The sequence below is a fragment of the Podarcis filfolensis genome (genome assembly GCF_964270895.1).
Source record: "Podarcis filfolensis genome assembly, chromosome: 7".
NCBI classification, from domain to species: domain Eukaryota; kingdom Metazoa; phylum Chordata; class Lepidosauria; order Squamata; family Lacertidae; genus Podarcis; species Podarcis filfolensis.
In genome coordinates, this window is record NC_139603.1 from 67,159,507 (window position 1) to 67,181,069 (window position 21,563).

The 21,563-nt window shown below is 43.3% G+C and overlaps 1 protein-coding gene across 4 annotated transcripts in view; it reads left to right on the top strand.

The window, feature by feature from the left end:
* CPQ (carboxypeptidase Q) overlaps positions 1–21,563 on the top strand; it is a 166,830-nt gene that overhangs the window by 32,697 nt on the left and 112,570 nt on the right. For all 4 annotated transcript variants that reach the window (XM_083622731.1, XM_083622732.1, XM_083622733.1 and 1 more), the window contains 2 exons: positions 882–1,089; positions 19,568–19,775. In XM_083622731.1, the coding sequence (XP_083478857.1) occupies positions 882–1,089; positions 19,568–19,775 (416 nt within the window). The remainder of the gene's footprint in view (positions 1–881; positions 1,090–19,567; positions 19,776–21,563) is intronic.

Consider the following 21,563-nt stretch of genomic DNA (forward strand, 5'->3'; position numbering starts at 1 on the left):
AGTCGGCCACGACTGGACCTAATGGCCAGGGGTCCCTTTACCTTTACCTTTACCATAAGGGGAAGAAAAGATACCTGTGGGTACTATATGCCTTGACATGTGGGGACGGGGGCACTATTTCCTGCTTCATCTCAGTTAGCGAAGTGTCTGGCTCTGTCCCGCTACCATGGGAGCTGCCTCAAGTTGGGGGTTTTGGTGCCATTATGGGCAGAAGAGTGGAAGACAGAACAGATCTGACCCATGAGCCAACATTGCACTTATGCAAGAACAAAAGAGAAGCCTGCTGGATGAGGCCAATGGCCCATCTGGTCCTGTATCCTGTTCTCACAGTGGCCCACCAGATCCCAGTGGAATGTGCAGGATGTGTACCAAAGCTCTTCCTGGTACCTTGTGTCCCATCTTGATTAATGGTAGGGATGGTGGAGAAATTTGGCCCAGTTCACATTTTAATGAAATCCTAATTTGAGAAACAGTATACATCTGAAACGCAACTGTCCTTCAAATTTGCACGCAGTTCTTGAACCAAAAAATATGTGCAAAAATGCATATAGCCGGGGGGGAATGTGCATACAAATGCATATATTAGCGAAAATAACATACCCAAAAGTATTTGGTTAAGGGAAAGTGTTTGCAAAAATGTGTATAGTCAGAGGAATCTGCACTAAAATGCTGATGGATTGTCATAGCAATGTTCCTTTTAATATAAAAATTGCAAACAGATGCAATAATGTAGAGAACTTAAGACTGGAATATGAGATTCTGAGGGAAACGGGACAGATATGGCCCTCCCTGGTAGGAGGAGGTGTCATTTAGATTTTTCAGGCACTGAAATGTCTTTGGTCAGGCCTGTCTCCATAACTGTCCCTATTTTTCATTTTCAGGCATTACGGCTGAGGTCTTAGTGGTGACTTCCTTTGACGACCTGCACAAAAAAGCTCAGGAAGCCCATGGAAAGATCATTGTTTACAACCAGCAGTTTGTCAGCTATGGTGAAACAGTCCTGTACAGAGTTCGAGGAGCAGTGGAAGCAGCTAAAGTGGGAGCGAAGGCATCTCTTATCAAGTCTATTACTCCGTTTTCCATCCATAGGTAAGGGCTTGTTGCTTGTTGCGAATCAGACTTCACCTCTTCTTTCATCTGGGGGTGGGGCAATCCTGTGGCAAGATCTGCTGGGATGAGCAGCTCAGGATGCAGTGGATCTCTGGCAGCCGGCTGATTCGTGGTTCAGCTGGCATTAATCCTCAACCCCAGCTCAGCTAAAGATACACTGATGTAACTTGCTCATCCTGGCTCAGCTGAGGAAAAGCTGGTGCAAGTTCCCAAAAAGGGGCATTCTGGGGGTGTAGAGGTGGTAGGGGGATGCGGGTGGCGCTGTGGGTTAAACCACAGAGCCTAGGACTTGCTGATCAGAAGGTCGGCGGTTCGAATCCCTGTGATGGGGTGAGCTCCCATTGCTCGGTCCCTGCTCCTGCCAACCTAGCAGTTCGAAAGCACATCAAAAAGTGCAAGTAGATAAATAGGTACCACTCCGGCGGGAAGGTAAACGGCGTTTCCGTGTACTGCTCTGGTTTGCCAGAAGCAGCTTAGTCATGCTGGCCACATGACCGCTGTCTGCGGACAAACGCCGGCTCCCTCGGCCTGTAAAGCGAGATGAGCGCCGCAACCCCAGAGTCGGTCACGACTGGACCTAATGGTCAGGGGTACCTTTACCTTTACCTGTAGAGGTGGTAGGACTAGAGAGAGTAGACTTAAACTGGATTCATAACCTGGAAACACTATTTTAAAGGTTTGTTTTCCCTCTGCCAGGTGTAGGCAGAGCAGCAGCAGCTGCTCCTCTCCTGAACGGTGTTTGGATCAGGTGTAACTTGATGCCTACTTAGCTTGCACTGGCCTGCTTTATGCCTGCTTCATGTACACAGAATCACTCCCTTAGTGTTTCAGATTGCCTCCATGCTCTGAGGCAGGCTTGCTCCCAATAAAGAAAGGATATTTGGATTGGAACCATTTGCTGTGTATATTATATTGTTGTTCTTCTACTGGTAGTTCAGGTTTGGAATTTGACCTCCAAAGACTCTCGATAGCTAGAGCCCCAGGCGTTATTCATGAAATTCCTGGCTATGTGATGAGAATGTTGAACGTCATCCTTTTAAACATATTTAGCACAAGTTATGGCACACAGTTGAGAGAGTAGAGCATGAGACCCTTAATCTGAGGATCGTGGGTTTGAGCCCCACTTTGGGCAAAAGATTCCTTCTTTTTTAAAAAAATATTTTATTTTCAGTTTTCAAAATAACAACATTTTTACTTTCGTAAATACATTTCCAATGCAAATTTGCCTTTAAATGGCTCCCCCCTCCCTGGTTTCCATTTTTCCCTTTTTATTCTCCTTGCATATAATTATATTTCACTAATTAATTTCAATTTCTTTTCTCTTCCTAATTCTGTTATTAGTTCATAAACGTTACATCAAACCTGCTAATGTTTTAACATTTTTACAGTGTTCTTTAAAGTAATCTATAAAGTTTTCCCATTATTGATTGAATTTTTCCTCATCTTGGTGCCTGATCTTCACGGTAAGTTTAGCCATTTCGGCATAGTCTATCATCTTGGTCATCCATTCTTCTGTCGTTGGGACATTCTCTTCTTTCTACTTCTGGGCAAGTAACATTCTAGCCGCTGTAGTCGAATACATAAACAGTCCTTTTGCTTCCTTGGCACTTCTTCTCCTATTACTCCTAGTAAAAAAGCATCTGGTTTTTAAACAAATGTACTCTTAAACATTTTTTAAGTTTCATTGTATATCATTTCCCAGAAGCCCTTTACTTTTTTACACGTCCGCCACATATAAAAAAATGTACCTTCTTCCTCCTTACATTTCCAGCATAGTTTTGAAGAATTTTTATTCATCTTAGCAAGCTTTACTGGAGTCAAATACCATTGGTACATCATTTTCATATTATTTTCTTTTAGTGAACTACAGGCTGTGAATTTTAAATTCTCTTCTCCACAGCTTCCCCCCTGATTCAAGTGGTATATTGTAACCTATGTCTTGGGGCAAAAGGTTCCTGTATTGCATGTGGTTGGACTAGACGGCTCTCTCTATCCCTTCCAACTCTATCATTCTATGACTAACTTTTGCTTTGGAGTAATACCAATGACCCCAATAGCATTGAGAGGAGAAGCAGTCCAAATCAAATGTAAACCATTGGAGAAGGGGGTGGGGAAAATTAAGGCCTGCCCAACTTACCGTATTTTTCCGTGTATAAGATGCCCCCATGTATAAGACGACCCCTATTTTTTTAGCCCAAAATTAAGAAATACAGTGGTACCACTGGTTACAAACTTAATTTGTTCCGGAGGTCCGTTCTTAACTTGAAACTGTTCTTAACCTGAGACACCACTTTAGCTAATGGGGCCTCCCGCTGCCACCGCCACGCGATTTCTGTTCTCATCCTGGGGCAAAGTTCTTAACCCAAGGTACTATTTCTGGGTTAGTGGAGTCTGTAACCCGAGGTGTTTGTAACCTGAGGTACCACTGTAAATAATTGCAACATTCTGTGTATAAGACAACCCCCAATTTTAAACTTTAAAAATTTGGGGGGAAATATACAGTTGTACCTCGGGTTAAGAATTTAATTCATTCCAGAGGTCCGTTCTTAACCTGAAACTGTTCTTAAACTGAGGTACCACTTTAGCTAATGGGGCTTCCCGCGGCCGCCACGCCACGCCACCAGAGCATGATTTCTGTTCTTATCCTGAAGCAAAGTTCTTAACCCGAGGTACTATTTCTGGGTTAGCGGAGTCTGTAACCCGAAGCATCTGTAACCCGAGGTACCACTGCAGTCTTATACACTGAAAAATCCAGAACATTCTTTGAAATGCCTGCTGGAACAGATGCCTCTCCATGCCTACAGATGCAAGGCTGGCTCAGTTTTATTGCCTGAAGTGAAGTAGCAAATATGTATTTATAAAAGTATATACCACCCTCTCATAAGATATTGGGGCATGAATGCGAATGTACACACAAGTCAAGGTGCAGAATGCCCAAGGGCAGCAAGTTATTGTGACACCAGAGGCAGAAAATAAACCAAGCCGCCTCTCACCCTAGCAGTGAAAATATTTCAACAAGAAATCAAAAAGGTGTTAAATTAGTTTTAGTTTCCATAAGCTATAATTATTATTTTTTTGGTAGAAATAGTGATATTATTCCTTATTAGCTATTCCTGAGTTGAGGTGCTTCTAGTGTTTAACTTTTTTATAATGTTTATTTCTTAAAAGAAACATTTTTTATCACAAATGTTTGTTAAGAGACCTTTCTGCTATCTCTGTTTTATAGAGTGGGGAGTTGAGAGGTAGTAATTTGCTCAAGGCCATCCCAGGGGCTGCAATTTGAATTCTAGTGTCCTAGTTTCAAGTAAGAGTCTGATGGTCAATTTGGTTCCTCCTGTTTGTTACTTGAAGAAATTATTTTCATTGTTCCCTTATTCAACATTGCCTAGAATCAAAATTGACAGCTTTTTGCATACAGGTTCTGTGATACTAGGATATTTCCAAACATCCACCAAAATTTATCTTTATTGACTAAAACTAGGCATATGTGAAACCTCCTCTGAGAGGTTATTGGTAGCATTATTGACTCTTTTGGCTTCTCTCAAGAAATAACAAGCACATTCATTACAAATTTTGCTTTAGACCAAACACTAGTGCTAACTGAAACAAGGACACATTTTGCTTTGTTTTGACTGTATGTTTTTTATATTTTTTCCAACCTAGAGGAGTCCATTTTCTGAGGCATCATCATGAAGACTGGTCCTATCATTAGCCAGTGGGGTGACTGCCTTAGGTAGAACATGCTAAAGGGTGGTGTTGAGAGAGCAGAGACAGAGATCTTTGTGCCAGGCGACTGGCCCTGCGTTCCATAAGCTACTTAGTGGAGGATGTTGACCCATTACCAGTGTTCAAGATTCAGTTGCCACTCCAGTTGGCTTCTGTACATGGAATTAGTAGGGAGGGCATCTTGTCTTTCACCTCAGGCAGCAGAACATCTTGGGTCTGATCACTTTGGCAAATGTAAGGTGTACTTCGGCCTTTTCACTGTAAAGAAATGAAGCAATTGCTTATTCTCACCCCACAGCATATGAAAATTGAATCATGGCATTTCAGAAATGAGCTCTATCTAACATTTATGATATGCAAGTGGATTGTAAAAACAGTAGAAAACTAGTGAGGGTCTTTTGAGACAGCCTGTCTGCAGTCCTGGCTATTAAAACGGGTTGAGCTTCAGACTATTGGTCCTGATTTCTGAAAACCAGAAAATTGTGGGGGGTTTTGCAGGGAATGTGTAGACTTTACTAAAAAAAACCAACAGGACCAAAAGAAAAAGTCTGCTATTGTGAGTCTGCTATTACTGGTCAGTCTGTCTATCCTGGTAGCGTCTACTCTAACTGGCAGTGGCCCTTCAAGTTCTTTGGCAGAAGCCTTGAGTCTTGCCAACTATACTGAAGTGTTGAACTGTGGGATCTTGTGTGTGTTTGTGTGTGCGTGTGTTCAAAAGTTTACAAATTTAATACACAATACTTATTTTCCAATTAATATTCATTTATCATTTAACTTCCCGTCCACCCCTCCATGGTTTCCCCATATTTTCTAATATTGCTGCATATTATAATTACTGAATACCCCATCCTTTCTGCTTGTTCCCAGATACATGTTTTACTGTAGTTCTTCATTCAAATCCTATTTGCGTTTTTACATGTTTACAATAGCTCTTTAGATACTCTACAAAAGGTTACCAATCCTCCTGAACTATGGGATCGTATACATGCAAAGCCTGTGGTCTGTCTTTTATGGGACTTCTCAGAAAAGAGTAGCTGTGGTAGCCATCTTTAAAAAGCAGCCATGCTTTATAGGTCTGTGGGTTTTTCTTCCTAGAGCATTTGGTCATAGTAGAAAAAAGTTGCAAGACTAGTTCATACCACGGCTGCATTCACAAGGCCAATTAATTCCATCTCCCCAACATTACCCTGTTAATTTCACATGAAATTTGAGCTTTCACACAATGTAAAATCCAAAAATCTAGCAGAATATAGTGGAAGTTTAGTGCTCATTTCCATGTTAATCACTTTCAGAAAAATATACATTTGCAGCCCCATTAACCCAGAAAATTGCAGGAACAAAGTGGTGAAATTTAGGGTGGCATACTTTCATACAGTTCTTTCCTGTCATTCTCATGGGTCAATCATGAGGGAAAGGGTGGGGAACTACAGAGCTGGCTCACCCATGAGGCAAGGCGAGGTGACCACCTCAGGCGGCAGAATCCACAGGGGCAGAGGATCTGGCCTTCAAGGAATGCATCTGCTGCTGCTACTCCTGGGGCAACAACAACTGTGGTGTGCTCCTTGGAGGCTGGATTTGCCTTCTTCTCATCAGTCCCCCCAACCATGCCCCTGTTGGAATTCCTGCTCTATGATTGCAGTCATGGGATTGTTGTCTATCACATGATGGTGTGTGTTTTGACTCCACAGAGTGGGAAGGGACGGAGACAGGATGTTTGTGTTACTGTGTTCCGTGAAGTGGGACTATTGTCCTTTGTTCTTTCTCTTTGCTGTCTGATGCTAGGGAGAGGGAGAGCCATGTTGCAGTGCTCCGTGTGTGTTTATATGTAAATAAACGTAGATTAGCCAAAATGCTGAGTTGCTGAGGTCTGTTACGCAAAGCTGCGAAGACTCTGCGTATCCCTAAGTGTGCCGATGTCTGTTGGCATCGGTCACTGTGATGTTCGGGCTGAAGAAAGCTTCTGAAGCTCCCGAATGATCGACCAGGAGGGATAGAACATGCCAGTCGGGCATGTGTCTCTGCCAGGGTCCTACTCAAGTGCAGGCTGAGCTCCTGACAGCCCCCTCTACAGCGGCCTCTTGGTGAATAGGAGATGCTATTGTTTTCCTCCCAACCCGAGGGAGGAAATGGCTCTCTGGGATCTCCTGGGATCTGTACTTGTCTGGCATGATTCAGAGCACACATATACCCATAAAGGCCTTTGATTCTCTCCTTGTTCCCTCCCTCACCCCTTGTTCCTAATGTCAACAAGGAAGGACTGGAGGGAACTAATGTTGTTTGAACAGCCCTGGACTTGCCCCATGAATGTGTGATACACATTAAGCATCCAAGCTGAATGCTTGGGAACCCTCAAAGGTGGGCATTGAGCATCAACTTAACCCTTGAAAGGTCCAACATCAGGCATCCTCCACTTGCAACTTCATCCTCTGTCTTCCCTCAAGCCCCTAGGCTGATTTGGGATGGAGGTCCCAAGTGATAAAGCAACGGTTCTCAGCCTGGTTGTCTTGCTAGTCCTCTGCGTTATACATGATTTCCTAAGGAAAAAAGGCCAAATGCACTGCTTGAAGAAATATAGTTGTGCTGTGTGAAAGAGCAGCTGGAACCAAATGAGCACATTGAGAGCTGTAAAGAGAATGATGAAACCCAAACCTTGTTCACAAAAAGCGGTTAAAGGATTTGTTCTGTTTAATAATGGATCGTGAATAATGAACACAAATGAAACAGAACTCTTGAATTAAAACAAAAACAAAGGAAAGTCCTTTGGTTTACAAAAAGCAGCCAAGGCTTTTTGGCACATTTATTAATGCACCGAAAAGCAAGGACATTTTTCATGATGTAAGCAGTATTGTATTGTTACCGTGTATAACCTAGGCTGTTTCCACACTAGAAATTTATTGTGGAATAGGCACACTTTGTTCACTCACTTTCTCTGGGGTATCTGCATGACCTTGTGAACACAGGAACCTGTTCCTGTGTTTTCCTGTTCATTTCCCTCTCCCACACCCCAAGTTCAGAAAATTGACCTCAAAAGCATAATGGAACAGATTCATAATGACTTATTGCACAGCAGTTCAGTAGGTTTGGAGGCCAGTAATGGATTGTATGGATTGGTCTAGCCATTTCATTCTCTATGGTCCGTACTTCTCTCTAGAAATAAGTTATATTAGTTTAATTTTTAACCGTTCCAAGTAGCATTGTCTTTATATGTGCTTCTTTTCCCTCTGCTGCCCCTTCCCCACATCGCAGTGGGGGGTTAGGAATCGTGATCAGAAGAGCCGTGAGGGAGGATTTAACCCAGGCCTAGGCAAACTCGGCCTTCCAGATGTTTTGGGACTACAATTCCCATCATCCCTGACCACTGGTCCTGTTAGCTTGGGATGATGGGAGTTGTAGTCCCAAAACATCTGGGGGGCCGAGTTTGCCTATGCCTGATTTAAACCCTTTACCTCACACTTTGGTCCCAATGAAAACTGTCCATCTTGGGGCAATATTGGACTAGAAGCCTGTCTGCAAAATGTCAGCTGGGAGCAGAGTTGCTATTCCACTTGCAGCTTAGAGAAGAACAGCAATGATTGGGTACTGCTAAGTTGCCCATGTTTGGAAATACCCTTATGCTGGCATGCAGAGATCACCTAGAGTTTATGAACTCTCTTTATTTGTGATTTATAAAATAGTTTGTGTTGGCAACCTTGGATTGAAGAAAGAAAAATACTTGTCTTTTGCATCCAGTTGCTTATGTGCTAATGTCTGGGATTCCTTGCCATGGCTTCTGACGTAATGCAGTGATTTTTAAAAGTTCCTGCTATGACACATAGGCAGGATTTTCCCCTTAAAACAAATAACTTTTAGTGCATTTGTACTCTACAAAAATGTATTCACCCCACCCCATAACACACCGCACAACATTTGGGGCTAGAGGTGGAAATGTACATTTCAGTGCCAGTTTTAAAAGACAGTGAAAAGTCTGAAAATAAGGTATGTGGGTTGAATCTGCCAAAGCTTGCTGCTCTGGTGTCAGTAGGTAATGGCAGTGGGTTTTTCTTATTTTTCTTTTTTAATGAATAAAAAAATCAGTTGAAATGAACGGAGAGATTAAATGGGGTGCCAAGCATCCATTTCATCTTACTCTTAGGTGGAAAGAGTTGTGTGTCATTCTCAGATGCTATTGCAACATTAGAGGTCACCCAAAAACTGTCTAATACAAAAGAACCACGTTTGCGTTCTCTCACTCACTCTGTCTCCTCCAAAAAAGTAACATGGATGACATACAGGCCTAATGTCACTGCTGCCACTCCACGCTGACAAAGCCTATCCTTCATGTCTGCAGGCGACAAGGGACAATGTCCTAGCCAGCAGAGATTGTCTGCCTCGAACGCCTCCTCTTAACCACCTGTTGTGCCTTTCCTTCTCTGTCCGCCCTGACAAACGGCACTGAGTAGGGCTCAGCTGGACACAGAGCCCTTTGTCAGTCAGCATCAGGAGGCACTGTCAGCTCACGTTGCACGGCTTTCTGAACATTTTTATTTTAAGACGGGTGGACTGGAAGTGCTGCTTCCACCTGACCACTTCATTGGATGTATAGAGACTGCATCCAGAGGCCTGCTGGGCCACAGGAAGAAAAAACTGGCACCCGATTTCTCAGTAATGGAGCTGGAGCCGAAAACACATGTTTTTCCCTTCTATACTAAAGCCCTTTCTACAGCTATGAAGCTGTATTGTGCCACTTTGAACAGCTGTGCCTTCCCCCAAAGAATTCTGGGAGCTGGTAAGGGTGCTGAGAGTTGTTAGGAAACTCCTGTTCCCCTCACAGAGCTTCAGTTTCAAGAATGGTTAGCAAACAGGGAACTCTGGCAATTGTACCCATGTTGTTTGTTGTTTAGTCGTTTGGTCGTGTCCGACTCTTCATGACTCCATGGACCAGAGCATGCCAGGCACTCCTGTCTTCCACTGCCTCCCGCAGTTTGGTCAGACTCATGTTTGTAGCTTCGGGAACACTGTCCAACCATCTCGTCCTCTGTTGTCCCCTTCTCCTTGTGCCCTCCATCTTTCCCAACATCAGGGTCTTTTCCAGGGAGTCTTCTCTTCTCGTGAGGTGGCCAAAGTACTGGAGCCTCGGCTTCAGGATCTGTCCTTCCAGTGAGCACTCAGGGCTGATTTCCTTAAGAATGGATAGGTTTGATCTTCTTGTAGTCCATGGGACTCTCAAGAGTCTCCTCCAGCACCATAATTCAAATGGCTTCCCTCAAAGAATTAAGGGAGCTATAGTTTAAGGGTGCTGAGAGTTGTTAGGAGATCCCTATTCCCCTCACAGAGCTACAATTGTCTGAGCTCCCTATGTAGACCCAGTGTACTTGGATCATCTTGAGGAAGCCACATATTAACCCCACACTTCTTTGTTGGAGCCAAATCTTGGTCCTACTGAAATGAAAGGAGTTTTGCAGTTGACTTTGACGAGGTTCCCACTTGGTCCTACCAGAGAGTCTCCACAGTTTATAGGAAATTATGCTGGTTGAAAAACAAACATTGAATCTCCCTGTTAAGCAATCCACAATTTCTCCCAGGAGCAGCTTTTGGCACCAAGTTGTCAACATTTCAGAAGACTCCAAAATGATGCCCTCTTGGGCCAAGAGCAATGGAATCTTGGCAAAAATAAAACCTTAAAAAGCAAACATTGACTTAAAAATCATTAAACAGAATTTCAAATATTTAGTCTTCTATCCAAGCATTTGAATGCATGGTATTGATTTGCTTTTGCCCCCCCCCCCCGAAGGTAGAATGTAATTATTACAATAAAGTTGGAAATAGGATTGCGCTGCCATTCCAATTTATTATTACTATGACTATTCAGAAGAAACTCCTACTAATTTCAGTGGGACCTACCTGAGAGAAGTTGTGCAGCATAAGTTATGTTTTGGTCACAGAAATTGATTAAAAAAGGAGGATGGATGTGTAGATGATCAGAATATTGGGCACTTAATCTAAATATTAAGGGTAATGTACCAGCTCAGGCTTTCTCAACCTTGGGTCCCCATATGTTGTTCCATGTCCCATCATCCATAGCTAACAGGGGCAACAGTCACGGATGATAGGGGTTGTAGTCCAACAACATCTGGGGGCCCAAGGTTGAGAAAGGCTTCATTAGCTTAAATCAGGGTAGCCAGTGTGATGCCTTCCAGATGTTTTGAACTACAGCACCAGTCTTCAGTCATGCAGATAGGGGTGCTTGTAGCAAACTGGAGTTCCTTCTAATATCAACTCCCATTTGCAGTGGTGAAGCTAGCCGCTCGGGCACCCAGAGCAGCACACATACTGTGCACCCGGGGGTGGGCTGATCCGCCCAGGGGCTGTTTGGCGTGGTGGCGATCCACACAGGGGGACGATTGACATGGTGGCGATCTGCCCAGGGGGGATTTTGTCACCCCACTCTGGAATGACACTCGGGGCAGACCATCTTCACCGCCCCCCTTCCTACTCCCCTGCCTGTTTGGTAGATACAAAACCACAGGCTTGTTGGGTGCCCATGGACATCATCCAAGACAACCCCTCCAATCCTATAGCAAGATAGTTCCCCAGTCTCTGAGCGGTGCGAGATTGCAGAGGTTCCAGACACTCACCCAGGGTCTGTTTCCTTTTGGGAATGGGGCACAGCGGAGACTGGTGTCTTTATTATACATAGTTTATTTACATATACAGTTGTACCTTGGAAGCCCTGTCCAACATTCAGCTTCCAAAAATAGTTCGCAAACCAGAATAGTCACTTCCGAGTTTGCGGCTTTCAGGAGCCAAAACGTTTGAGAACTAAGCTGTTTGAAAACCAAGGTATGACTGTACCTACAACCTGAGCCTGCGATGGAGGGGGTCACAACATCAGCACCCCAAAAGGGCCTTGTTTCTCCCGTAGCTGCAGCCCTGAATTCAAACAGACGTAAAACCTAATTCTCTGCTTCTCTCGCTTTACAGCTTACTGCCTTTACCAGTCTGCAACTGGTTTTCTCTCCCTCACATCACACAAAACTCTGCCCTAAAAGCTCAGAGTTTTTGTCCTTCTAACCATCTAAGAGCTGGGGCAGGGATTCTGCTTCTGGAGCAGAGCTCCCTTCGCTCTGTTCTCATACTGACCCATCACCTTTCCTTTGTTTCCCTTAATGGCGTATGGCCCAGGTGATCACCTCATGAAGCTAGCCTGGCTTATATTCTAACACTTGCTAGGATTCTAAGGATTAGAACTTTGGCACCCACAAACTCATAGCAGTGTGCTCTCCTAGCAGAAACACCCACACCACAATAATAGCCAGGGGAGAAATAACTAACATGGTAACATTGACAACCACTCTCATAAAACGCCCAATAAATCCATTACTCACCATTCTCACAGTTGTTCCCAATGGTGCAGCTCCATTAGTCATGATGGAAAGGCACCAGTCAACATATGGGAGGAGTGGGAATGCCATGATGACGTCATGTAATTTGTTCTGTACTCCGGCTGTGTACACACTGTACACTTTTAAGCACATGACCTCTCCCAAAGAACCCTGAGAAGAAGAAGAAAGAAGGAGGAGGAGGAGTTGGAGTTGGAGTTTGGAGTTTGGATTTGATATCCCGCTTTATCACTACTCGAAGGAGTCTCAAAGCGGCTAACATTCTCCTTTCCCTTCCTCCCCCACAACAAACACTCTGTGAGGTGAGTGGGGCTGAGAGACTTCAGAGAAGTTTGACTAGCCCAAGGTCACCCAGCAGCTGCATGTGGAGGAGCGGAGACGCGAACCCGGTTCACCAGATTACTAGTCTACCGCTCTTAACCACTGCACCACACTGGAGAGATGTAGTTTGTTAAGGTCTTGGGAATTGTAGCTCTGTGAGGGGTAAGCTACAGTTCCCTGAAGGGGGGAAGGTCATGTGGTTTAAATGCATGATGTGTACGCAAACAAGGCATAAGCCCGCTTCCAGGGAGACCACAGCACTTTCTCCAGCACAGCCAGTGTCATATTTCAGGGTTTTGGAAGAGCCATACCACAAGGATCCCTCAGGCAGGGGTTCAGATTCCTTGACAGCTCAAACACAGGTCACAGAACAACCCTTTTGCATGAGAAGCAGGTTCAAAGGGAAGGGAAGGGACAGGTGTCATTACAGTCTCAACAACCAAGCTGCAGTAGAGCCTAGCAACTGGGAGGAAGCCTTCAGATAGAACCTATAGGCAACAAGCCTCTTTGAGAGCAGGAATCCTACACAGGCAATGTTGCAAACAGTATTCCTGTGTGTACAGAGCATGCTATTTGTGAGGAAGAGAGGATAGAGCCAATAGGAAGAATGGAACTCAATGGGAAACTCAATGGGAAAGAGCACTGCAATCAGAAATGGGGAGAGCGGGAGAGGAGATTGAGACAGTCCATACCAGGGAGAAGGGAATGCAACCTCCACAAGGCAACTGTGATTTTTGGGGACCTGGTGGGCAAGGACAATTGGGCTTCCAAGTAAACCTGCATGGGATTCGACCACACATCCTGTTTCTTGCATCACGTTCAGAAACCACCCAACTCCTGTGTTCCACACGTATGGCTGCCAGCCTGTTGTGTCTTAATGAGAACTATATGCAATGAATTCCTGGTCGGACCTGTGAAACGCAAGACCCTGGAAGCAGTTTGCATTCAAAGGTCCTACTGGGAGCCAATCGTGTGTGTGTATATGGCAGTGCCTGGAAGTCATTTCCACATAAATGCATCCTAGGAGAGTGTCGTGGGAATAATCCTGTGTCTGAAGAACATAGTGTGAAAAATGAGTTCTCTTTGCTGTAAATTCTGGTGCTGGTTAGCTTCCCTGAAATGTACAATTTGAAACCTAATCATGAATGCAGATTTGTTTAGATTTGTAATAATTAATGAAGAGGTAAATAAACCAGAATTTAGCAAGCCTAGAACGAGACATCAATGCTGTCACTTTCTTCAGTAACTGCCATCTGTTATAGTGTACCATTTGTCATCCAAGCTGTTGTTCCACTGAATCATAGTTTTCCCAGGGCATTTAAATTTAACCAAGAGTTTGCTGTGTAGCTGACACCTGTTGGAAAGAGTGAAAAAAAAGAATAAGCCTCAAAATAAAGCAAAAGAGAATATCAATTCATCCTCCAGCCCTTTTCCTTGAATGCCTGCTGCTCCCGGTATTAACACAAGCTGTTTACAATGCAAGAGGAATTTTAAGGCCCACAGGAAGGGATATGCAGACAAATGTTGAAAATGTCGGCTGAGTAGGTTTGTTCAGAAGTCAGTGGCAAAACAATGACTCCAATGTAGCCAACTCTCGCAAATGATATTAGCTCAATATTAGATGCTCTTTTTGGGTTCTATAAATCCCCCATCTATTGGGAATATGTTTGCTGCTGCTTTTCTATAAGATGGGTGCAAACCTTTTGTGAAATCAGGAAGCAAGTAAACCCTACTAAATTGGGAAGCACAAAGCAAACGGCGAAATCTCAAACACGTTAATCATCCCATGCCTTAATCCATCCTTGTTTGATTATTGAACGTTTTGGGTATGTGTGATGTGATATAGCCATATATAAAGTATACAGGACACTACAGCTGAAATTTAGTCCATTTCAAATAGCAAACAAATGACTCTTCATGGTAGTACACCTGTCCCTAAGTCCCTGCCAACTGTTGCCATTTTTATGATTAATCTGTTTTGTTTTGCTGGGTTTCTATCTTGTTTTGTTCACATGGCAACAGTGGAAATCAGACAGTAGGGAAGTCATAAGGCTAATCATACCCAAGCACCACACAGTACATGCAACCTTAGCTACAATGTCCTTAGTCATATTTTATAACAAAACAGAAGCCAAAGCCATTTTCTAATTAATGTACTTTTGTTGTCGTTTAGCTTCAAACATTTGCAGATTCAATATTTAGCTTGATCTTCAAAGGCCTCTTCAGGCAAAGGGTCTGAAGAATGAAGGAGAATCATGTTCTGAGTATGTGTAGCATGTCTTTGAGTTGCTAGCTAGTTCAAGGTCTCGGGTCCTTGTTTCTGTTAATTGCGCTTCTTCGAAATCTGTGACTTTTAGATGCTTTGTTAAATTAACAAGCGCTGCAATGCAATTTAATATGGCTCCATGTGCAAATCCCACCTTTGCTAGCTCTTAAACAAGGGCAGCATGGCAGACTGTGGAAGTGATGGGAGTGAATTGTGTCATTGAACACGAAGAAAAGGCCCATTCAACACATGCTGCTTGGCTGTTCCACAATATATTTCCAGCCTTCTAAAAGTACCAAATTGGGAGTCCAAGAAGGCCCTATGTGGATCTGCAACTATTTGTAGACAGCATCGTGGTAGTCAAAACACATTGGGTGCAATGGCAGGTGGGATTGATGAAGTCTTTTCCCCCAGACGCCCACCCGCTTTCCACCTGCTTTTTACTTATTTCTTATTTTTGCCAAGTTAAATGTGTGTAAGTTGTGGTCTTACAGTACTTACTCCACATCTTAACCTTTAATACAGATTTCTTCAACCTTAGGTCCCCAGATCAAAAAGGCCAAGTTGCTTCCTTTTCTGTTTGAAGAAATATTATTGTTACAGAACACGTTTCCCTTAGTACACCCCTTTGCTGTTAAATAATTTTTGTCTACTTCTACAGAGAAAGTAGAGGAAATGATTTATTGCTAAGTTGATATCTGATGCATTTGAAACATGCAAGTTCTTTCTTGGGGCAAAAAGAAAACAGCCTTCCAGTTTGATTTGTTCTCTTCCAAATTGCTCCAAAGTAGATAGGGCTTATTTGATAATAGAGCCTATATGAAAACAGCTTTCTCTTCCGATCAGCTGTTCATAGAGAAGCTATGTTACCTCCAAGCTTTGCTAAGGATGAACTATGATTGCTTCCTGCAGCATTAAAATTCTGTGAAAGGCTATCCTGCATTATATAATCATGTAATTTTGCTCACTTTATCCAGGCGAGCTTTATATCCTGTTTCCAACTGGTATCATTGATTGACTCCAGACATGTCTTTCATTTGTTGAAGCGTCACAATCTGAGTCAGGTTTTTGCGAGAAGACAGTCTAAGATCAGTATCCTGAGCGTCATTAAATTTTCCTATATATATTGCAGTGGCTGCAAAATAAATGAAAAAGACAGAGCTAGATAGACAACATTGCTGTAAATTGTTTTGGTGCCTCTGAAGTTTGGCACTTCTGATTTTTCTTATTTCATATTGCTGATGGTTGTTATTAACTATGTTTGTGTATAGGTATATTTTAATGTAATTGTTGTGTCCTTTGGCTAGCACAATAAACTTATTGAACGGGGCAAGCGGGAGGAATCTTTTAAAAAAGAAAGATAATACCGAACTCCATATACCTGCTAAACTTATTCTCTGAGCATAGCTTTTAAAAAATCTGGATCTGTACCTTGACAATAGCAAAGGAAATTTTGAGAGCCTCTTGGAAGTGATTGTAGGATTGAGGGCTCATCCTCAAGGACCACCTCTTTCCATATGAACCTATCTGGACCTTGAGATCATCTTCTGAGGCCCTTCTTCATGTGCCTCCTCCATGAGAGGTCGAGAGGGTGGCAACACGAGAACTGCCTTTTGTAGAAAGCTCTCCCCAGAGAGGTTCTCCTGGCACCTTCATTATATACACCTTTAGGGTCCAGGCAAGAACACCCCTCTTGAACCAGGTCTTTGGTTGGTTGACATCCAATGTCCTTTTAAAATGTGTTGGAGGGGTGCTATTAGGTTGTTTTTGTTTTTATTTTGTATTATGTATATTGTGTTTTTATGTTGTGATTTTATGTTGTAACTTCCCTGAGACCTGTGGGAATAGGGCAGTATACAAATTTATTAAATAATAATTTAAAAAATGCTCACTTACCTTTTGCCCCACACTTTCTAGGCACAGCTCTGCACTTTCCCAGTCTGTGTCAAAACACATTCCCCCCTCCCACTGCTCCCTCCCCCCCCCCAGAAAACCTGATCTTTACCGCTGAATCAGAGCAAAAGGCAATTTGGATTTGCCATTTTCTCAGATTCAGCAGTAAAGAGCTGGTTTTCATGGGGAAAGCGCAGGGGCAAAGAACACACCCAGCACTCAGGCACAGAACTGGAAAGTCCCGACCTGTGCCTAGAAATGTGGAGCCTAGATAAGTGTGGATGAGCCCTGACTTCCCCTTCCCCCCAGAAGATAGTGTTGGCCCAGGTAGGATGAGTTATGTAAACTCCTTTCATAGATTTAGGCTGTAACCCACTGAACAAAATTCTGATTTGATTTAATACTTGTATGCCGCTTTCCCAACAATCAAAGCAGCTTACAACAATAAAAGAATCTACAAATAATAACAACGCTCCCTGGTTTTGCAAAATAAAGAAATATTCGAGGGAGGTACAACAAACACAATAAAGGGATCAAAGCAACAGAGCATAGGAAAAGCAAATTGAGTTGCCTTCTACTGTGTAAGGCCATTGGTCCATCAAGCACAGTATTGTCTACACTGATCGGCAGCAGCTCCCCAGGGTTTCAGGCCGGGTTCTTTCCCAGAACTAGCTGGAGATTCTGGGGGTTGCACCTGGGACCTTCAGCATATAAGGCAGATGCCCCACTACTGAGATGCATCCCTTGCCCATATATTAAGCGACACAGAACATTAGACTTACAGTACAAGCCTATTCATGTTGACTCATCATATGCAAGTCCCTGCTTGCTGGGTAGCTGGCAGGTAGAGGGAAGCGGGGGCAGGAGGAGGTGATTTGGTATTTAAAACACCTGCACCCTCCCCCAGTTTCTAAAACTGGAATAAAAGAATAAATGAGCAAGCAAGAACAGAAAGGAATGGGGAAAAATCCGGGCTGCCACCGCATTCCAAACTACAAACCAGTGTTTTATCTAGATGTTGTTCGGTTTCCGTGGTTGGCCAATGATAAAGGCACAGCTGGGTAGCTATACCAACCTGTTCTGGCTTTGTTTTAAGTTGTAGTGTTACATTAACTATATCATGCTGAAAACATACTGCTTATCTCTTAATTATCACCCCCAAGATTTAAGTTTTGTTTTGTTCCGTGAATTATTTGATAAGCAGGCGGTAAGCAAATGATGAAATGGCACCTTTTATCGGTCCCTGCAGAATATGCTATTTGTTGGAATGAGGACGTAGATAGCCTTGCTGAATTTCAGGTCACAAAGGGCTATGTTAGCTGGGAGCAGAGATATCACAGAGCACAGGTAGGAGTTGTAGATCCCTGGTACCTCTGTTTACGTAGCTCCCCTGGCCTGCCTTTGCCAAGCATGGCTATTGCTAGCCTTCATCATGTTACCACGTTTGGAGACTGGGTCCCTGTCAGTTATTTCTCATAACACCCAAGCTTCTTGCCAAGCCCACACATTTCTCTGTGGTTTTTTTCTTCTGGCGGTAATTTTGCACATGCTTACCAAGGAATATGGCCGCATTCACATTTCACCACTTTAAACAGTCATGGCTTCTCCCAGATAAATCTGGGGGCTGTAGTTTGTTAAGGGTGCTCTCAAAGCTACAGCTGCCAAAGTTCCCTGTGAAGAATAATTTATGGTTAATTTATGGCTCTGGGTTCTGTAGTTCTGTGAGGGAAATAGAGGTTTCCTAACAGTTATTGGCACCTTTAACAAACTACAGCTCCCAGAATTTTGGGGGGGGAACCAGCGACTCTTTAAAGTGGTATCATAGTGCTTTAAATGTGTTGTGTACTGAGGTTCTCACCCTGGGCCAGCAGGGGGATACTGTAGATAGTTTTCACTCAGGTCCGCATATGCAAATAAGGAATTGAAAGTGACGTTCAGTGATTGGATAGTTACAGAAAGTTGTTACTGTTGCATTGTAGTGGAGCTCTATATAAGCAGGTTGGCTGAACCCTTCAGCTCAGTTCTGTTCTGGCCTGTGAATAAACAAGAGCTGTCTGAAGATTTGCTGTGTCGTCTGATATGTTCACCCACAACTTAACAAAATGTATGGTGTGAATGTGACTCAAGCCCTTTTGAACTCAGTGGGGCTTACCTTCTGAGTAGACAAGTGTAGGATCGCACTGTTAGGGTCTGTGAATTGTTAGTGTCCAGACAGAGGCTGTTCCTTCCATTAGGCAAAATGAGGCAGCTGCCTCAGGCAGCAGCAAGGTGTACATGGGCCCCATGACTCGGCCTACACTCCCTTAAGCTAACCTGCTGCCACAGTATTGGAGGGTGATGCCTTGTCACGAGTGTTGAAGTATTTTATTTATTTATTTATTGAATTTATATACTGCCCTATATTCAGAGGTCTCAAGGCGGTTCACAGAATAAAATCAAAACATAAAACCACAAAATACACAATAAAAACAAAACCCAATACCCCCAAACCCTTTTTAAAGGGCATAAGATTCAACAGACTGTCCAGTCAGCCCTTGAACCTGGAATGGAGAGGGGGCACCATCTTGTGCTTTACCTCAGGGGTGCCCATAAGTATATAAATGTATTAAGAACAGCTAGTTCTTAGCATATATATAATGAAAATCTTCTTCAAATAACACCCCTAAGTCCTGTCTTTAAGCACTGGGCTATGTTGTCTTGGTAGCTGAAGGGATGTTTTTCTCAGGAGCTGTTAAAAATAACAAGGCTGATAGCGATCTCGAAAAATCCATCAGGATGGGTGGGCAGAGCTGGACAGATTTCAGAGCACTATTGTTTGGGTAGTGTCATTATGTACTGTATAACATGTTTAATTTTTGTACTTTCCATATAGCCCACACACTGGGATACAAGAATACCAATCTGATGTACCCAAGATTCCCACTGCCTGCATTTCAGTGGAAGATGCTGAAATGATGAGCCGGATGTCTTCCCGAGGCACCAAGATTGTTGTGACCCTGAAGATGGGAGCCAAAACCTACCCCGATGCTGATTCCTTTAACACGGTTGCAGAGATCATTGGGAGCACATACCCCGAGCAGGTGGGTGACACTTGGGGAACAAATTAAGCACGCCACTGAGATTATCCCATCTCATGCTTTCAAATTCACCGTAAACACACTGAGGTCTGGTGTCAATATTTAAAGCGGGGATTGCCAACCGTTTTGAGCTGGTGGGCACGTTAGAAAATGTAGGGAAGAACTGTGGGAGCCAGTCACAAAATGGCTGTTGTAGAGGCATGCTGTAACCAAAATGGCTGTGTTGAGGGCATCGTATAAAAGAGATGACCACGAGATGGTGCAGGCGCCATCATTAGCAGCTCTGTCATTGGGTGAAAATGTTCCTACAACTACCAGCACCAGGCTCACTCACAGAGACAAACTCTTTCTACGTCTCCACATTTCTATATTCCTTATGGACAGGGCCAGTCATACCATTAGCCAAGAAGTGGTGACAAAACATTGGAGGGCAGAGCCGTGTGTGCCACTGTCTTTCTTGGGGGCAGAGAAGAATACTGTCCTATCACCAGTGCTTAAGGAAGTCTTTTATATGTGAAATTCAGGCTACCATCTTGTCCTTCACCTCAGATAGCAAAATGCCCACAGAATAATTCTTTCTCAAAGTGATGTGGCAATTACTTACTCTCATTTTCAGCAGAGTTTCTGTTAACAAAAGTAAAGGTTTCACCCCCCCATTATTTTTTTTGAAAAATATGGCTGAAGTATGAATTCTCCCTTTTAAAAGAAAACAATGCTTTTAAAATGGAGAATTTTAATAAGATAACTTCATTACTTGTTGCTGCTAACTGCGTTGTAACTCCTTTACCGTAAGATCAGAGCTAATAGGTTTTCCAAATGTGCATTTAATATGCAATGAAGATATATATTACAATGCATGACATTACATCATCTAATAAATATAGACCTGCTTTATTCCCTCAATACCCACCTGGCTCTCAGATCTGCTGAGGCTGGTGTTTCAGGGACCCCTGTTCCCTATCCAAGATGGATGGTTTAAGAGCTGTTAATAGATATGCCACCCACTTTGGATTTCTTGCCAAAGATTTAGAAGGCCAAATCTACTATTATTGTGCTTCTGAATTTCAGGTTAGATTACTTGTCTCATAAAAAAAGAAACAGCTGCTTTCTTTTTTCCCCCCCTTCAGGTTTGCAGGCTGTAGCACAAAGTCAGTCGCAGTGGCCGAATCTGGCATTGCTTTCTGTTGCAACCCTGCCTTTGATAAAGTGCAAGAGTAGCACAGGGCTTAGTCTCAGTAAGGGCTTCACTCTGCCGCTTGTTTTCAATGTCAGAGCTCAGCCATGTACCTTAGGAGACACCCTGAGCATGTATACAGTTTCAGTTTCCTCATTTTGAATAACTGGAGCCAGCCTTCATACAACTGGGATTAGGGAGTGGTGTTTCTGAAGAGGCGGCTTCCGGACAAGTTTTGTTTTTCACAGATGACACTGAAATAGAAATTGGAAAGTAAATCCTAAAGAGGAATGAATGCTAAAGAAGTTCCTCTCTCCTTTTCTTTTATATGCGCTCAGCGACAGTGTCAAAACCCTTGCCACACAACTGTTCCTTAACCCTTACCTGGTAAGCTGGACCTCTGTTTCTTTGCTTTAAAAAGTTAGAGGATTTGTCAAACATGGGCTACAACTGTGGCTATTTGCAGGCCCTAGGAGTGGAACCAGGAAGGCTATGATTTCAGACACTGTGAAGTGAGCATCGTTCCAAAAAGCAGCGTGCTGGTCTCCAACATGTAGCTAAAAAAAACCCCATCCAGCATAAGATGAGAGGTAAAGGTAAAGGGACCCCTGATCATT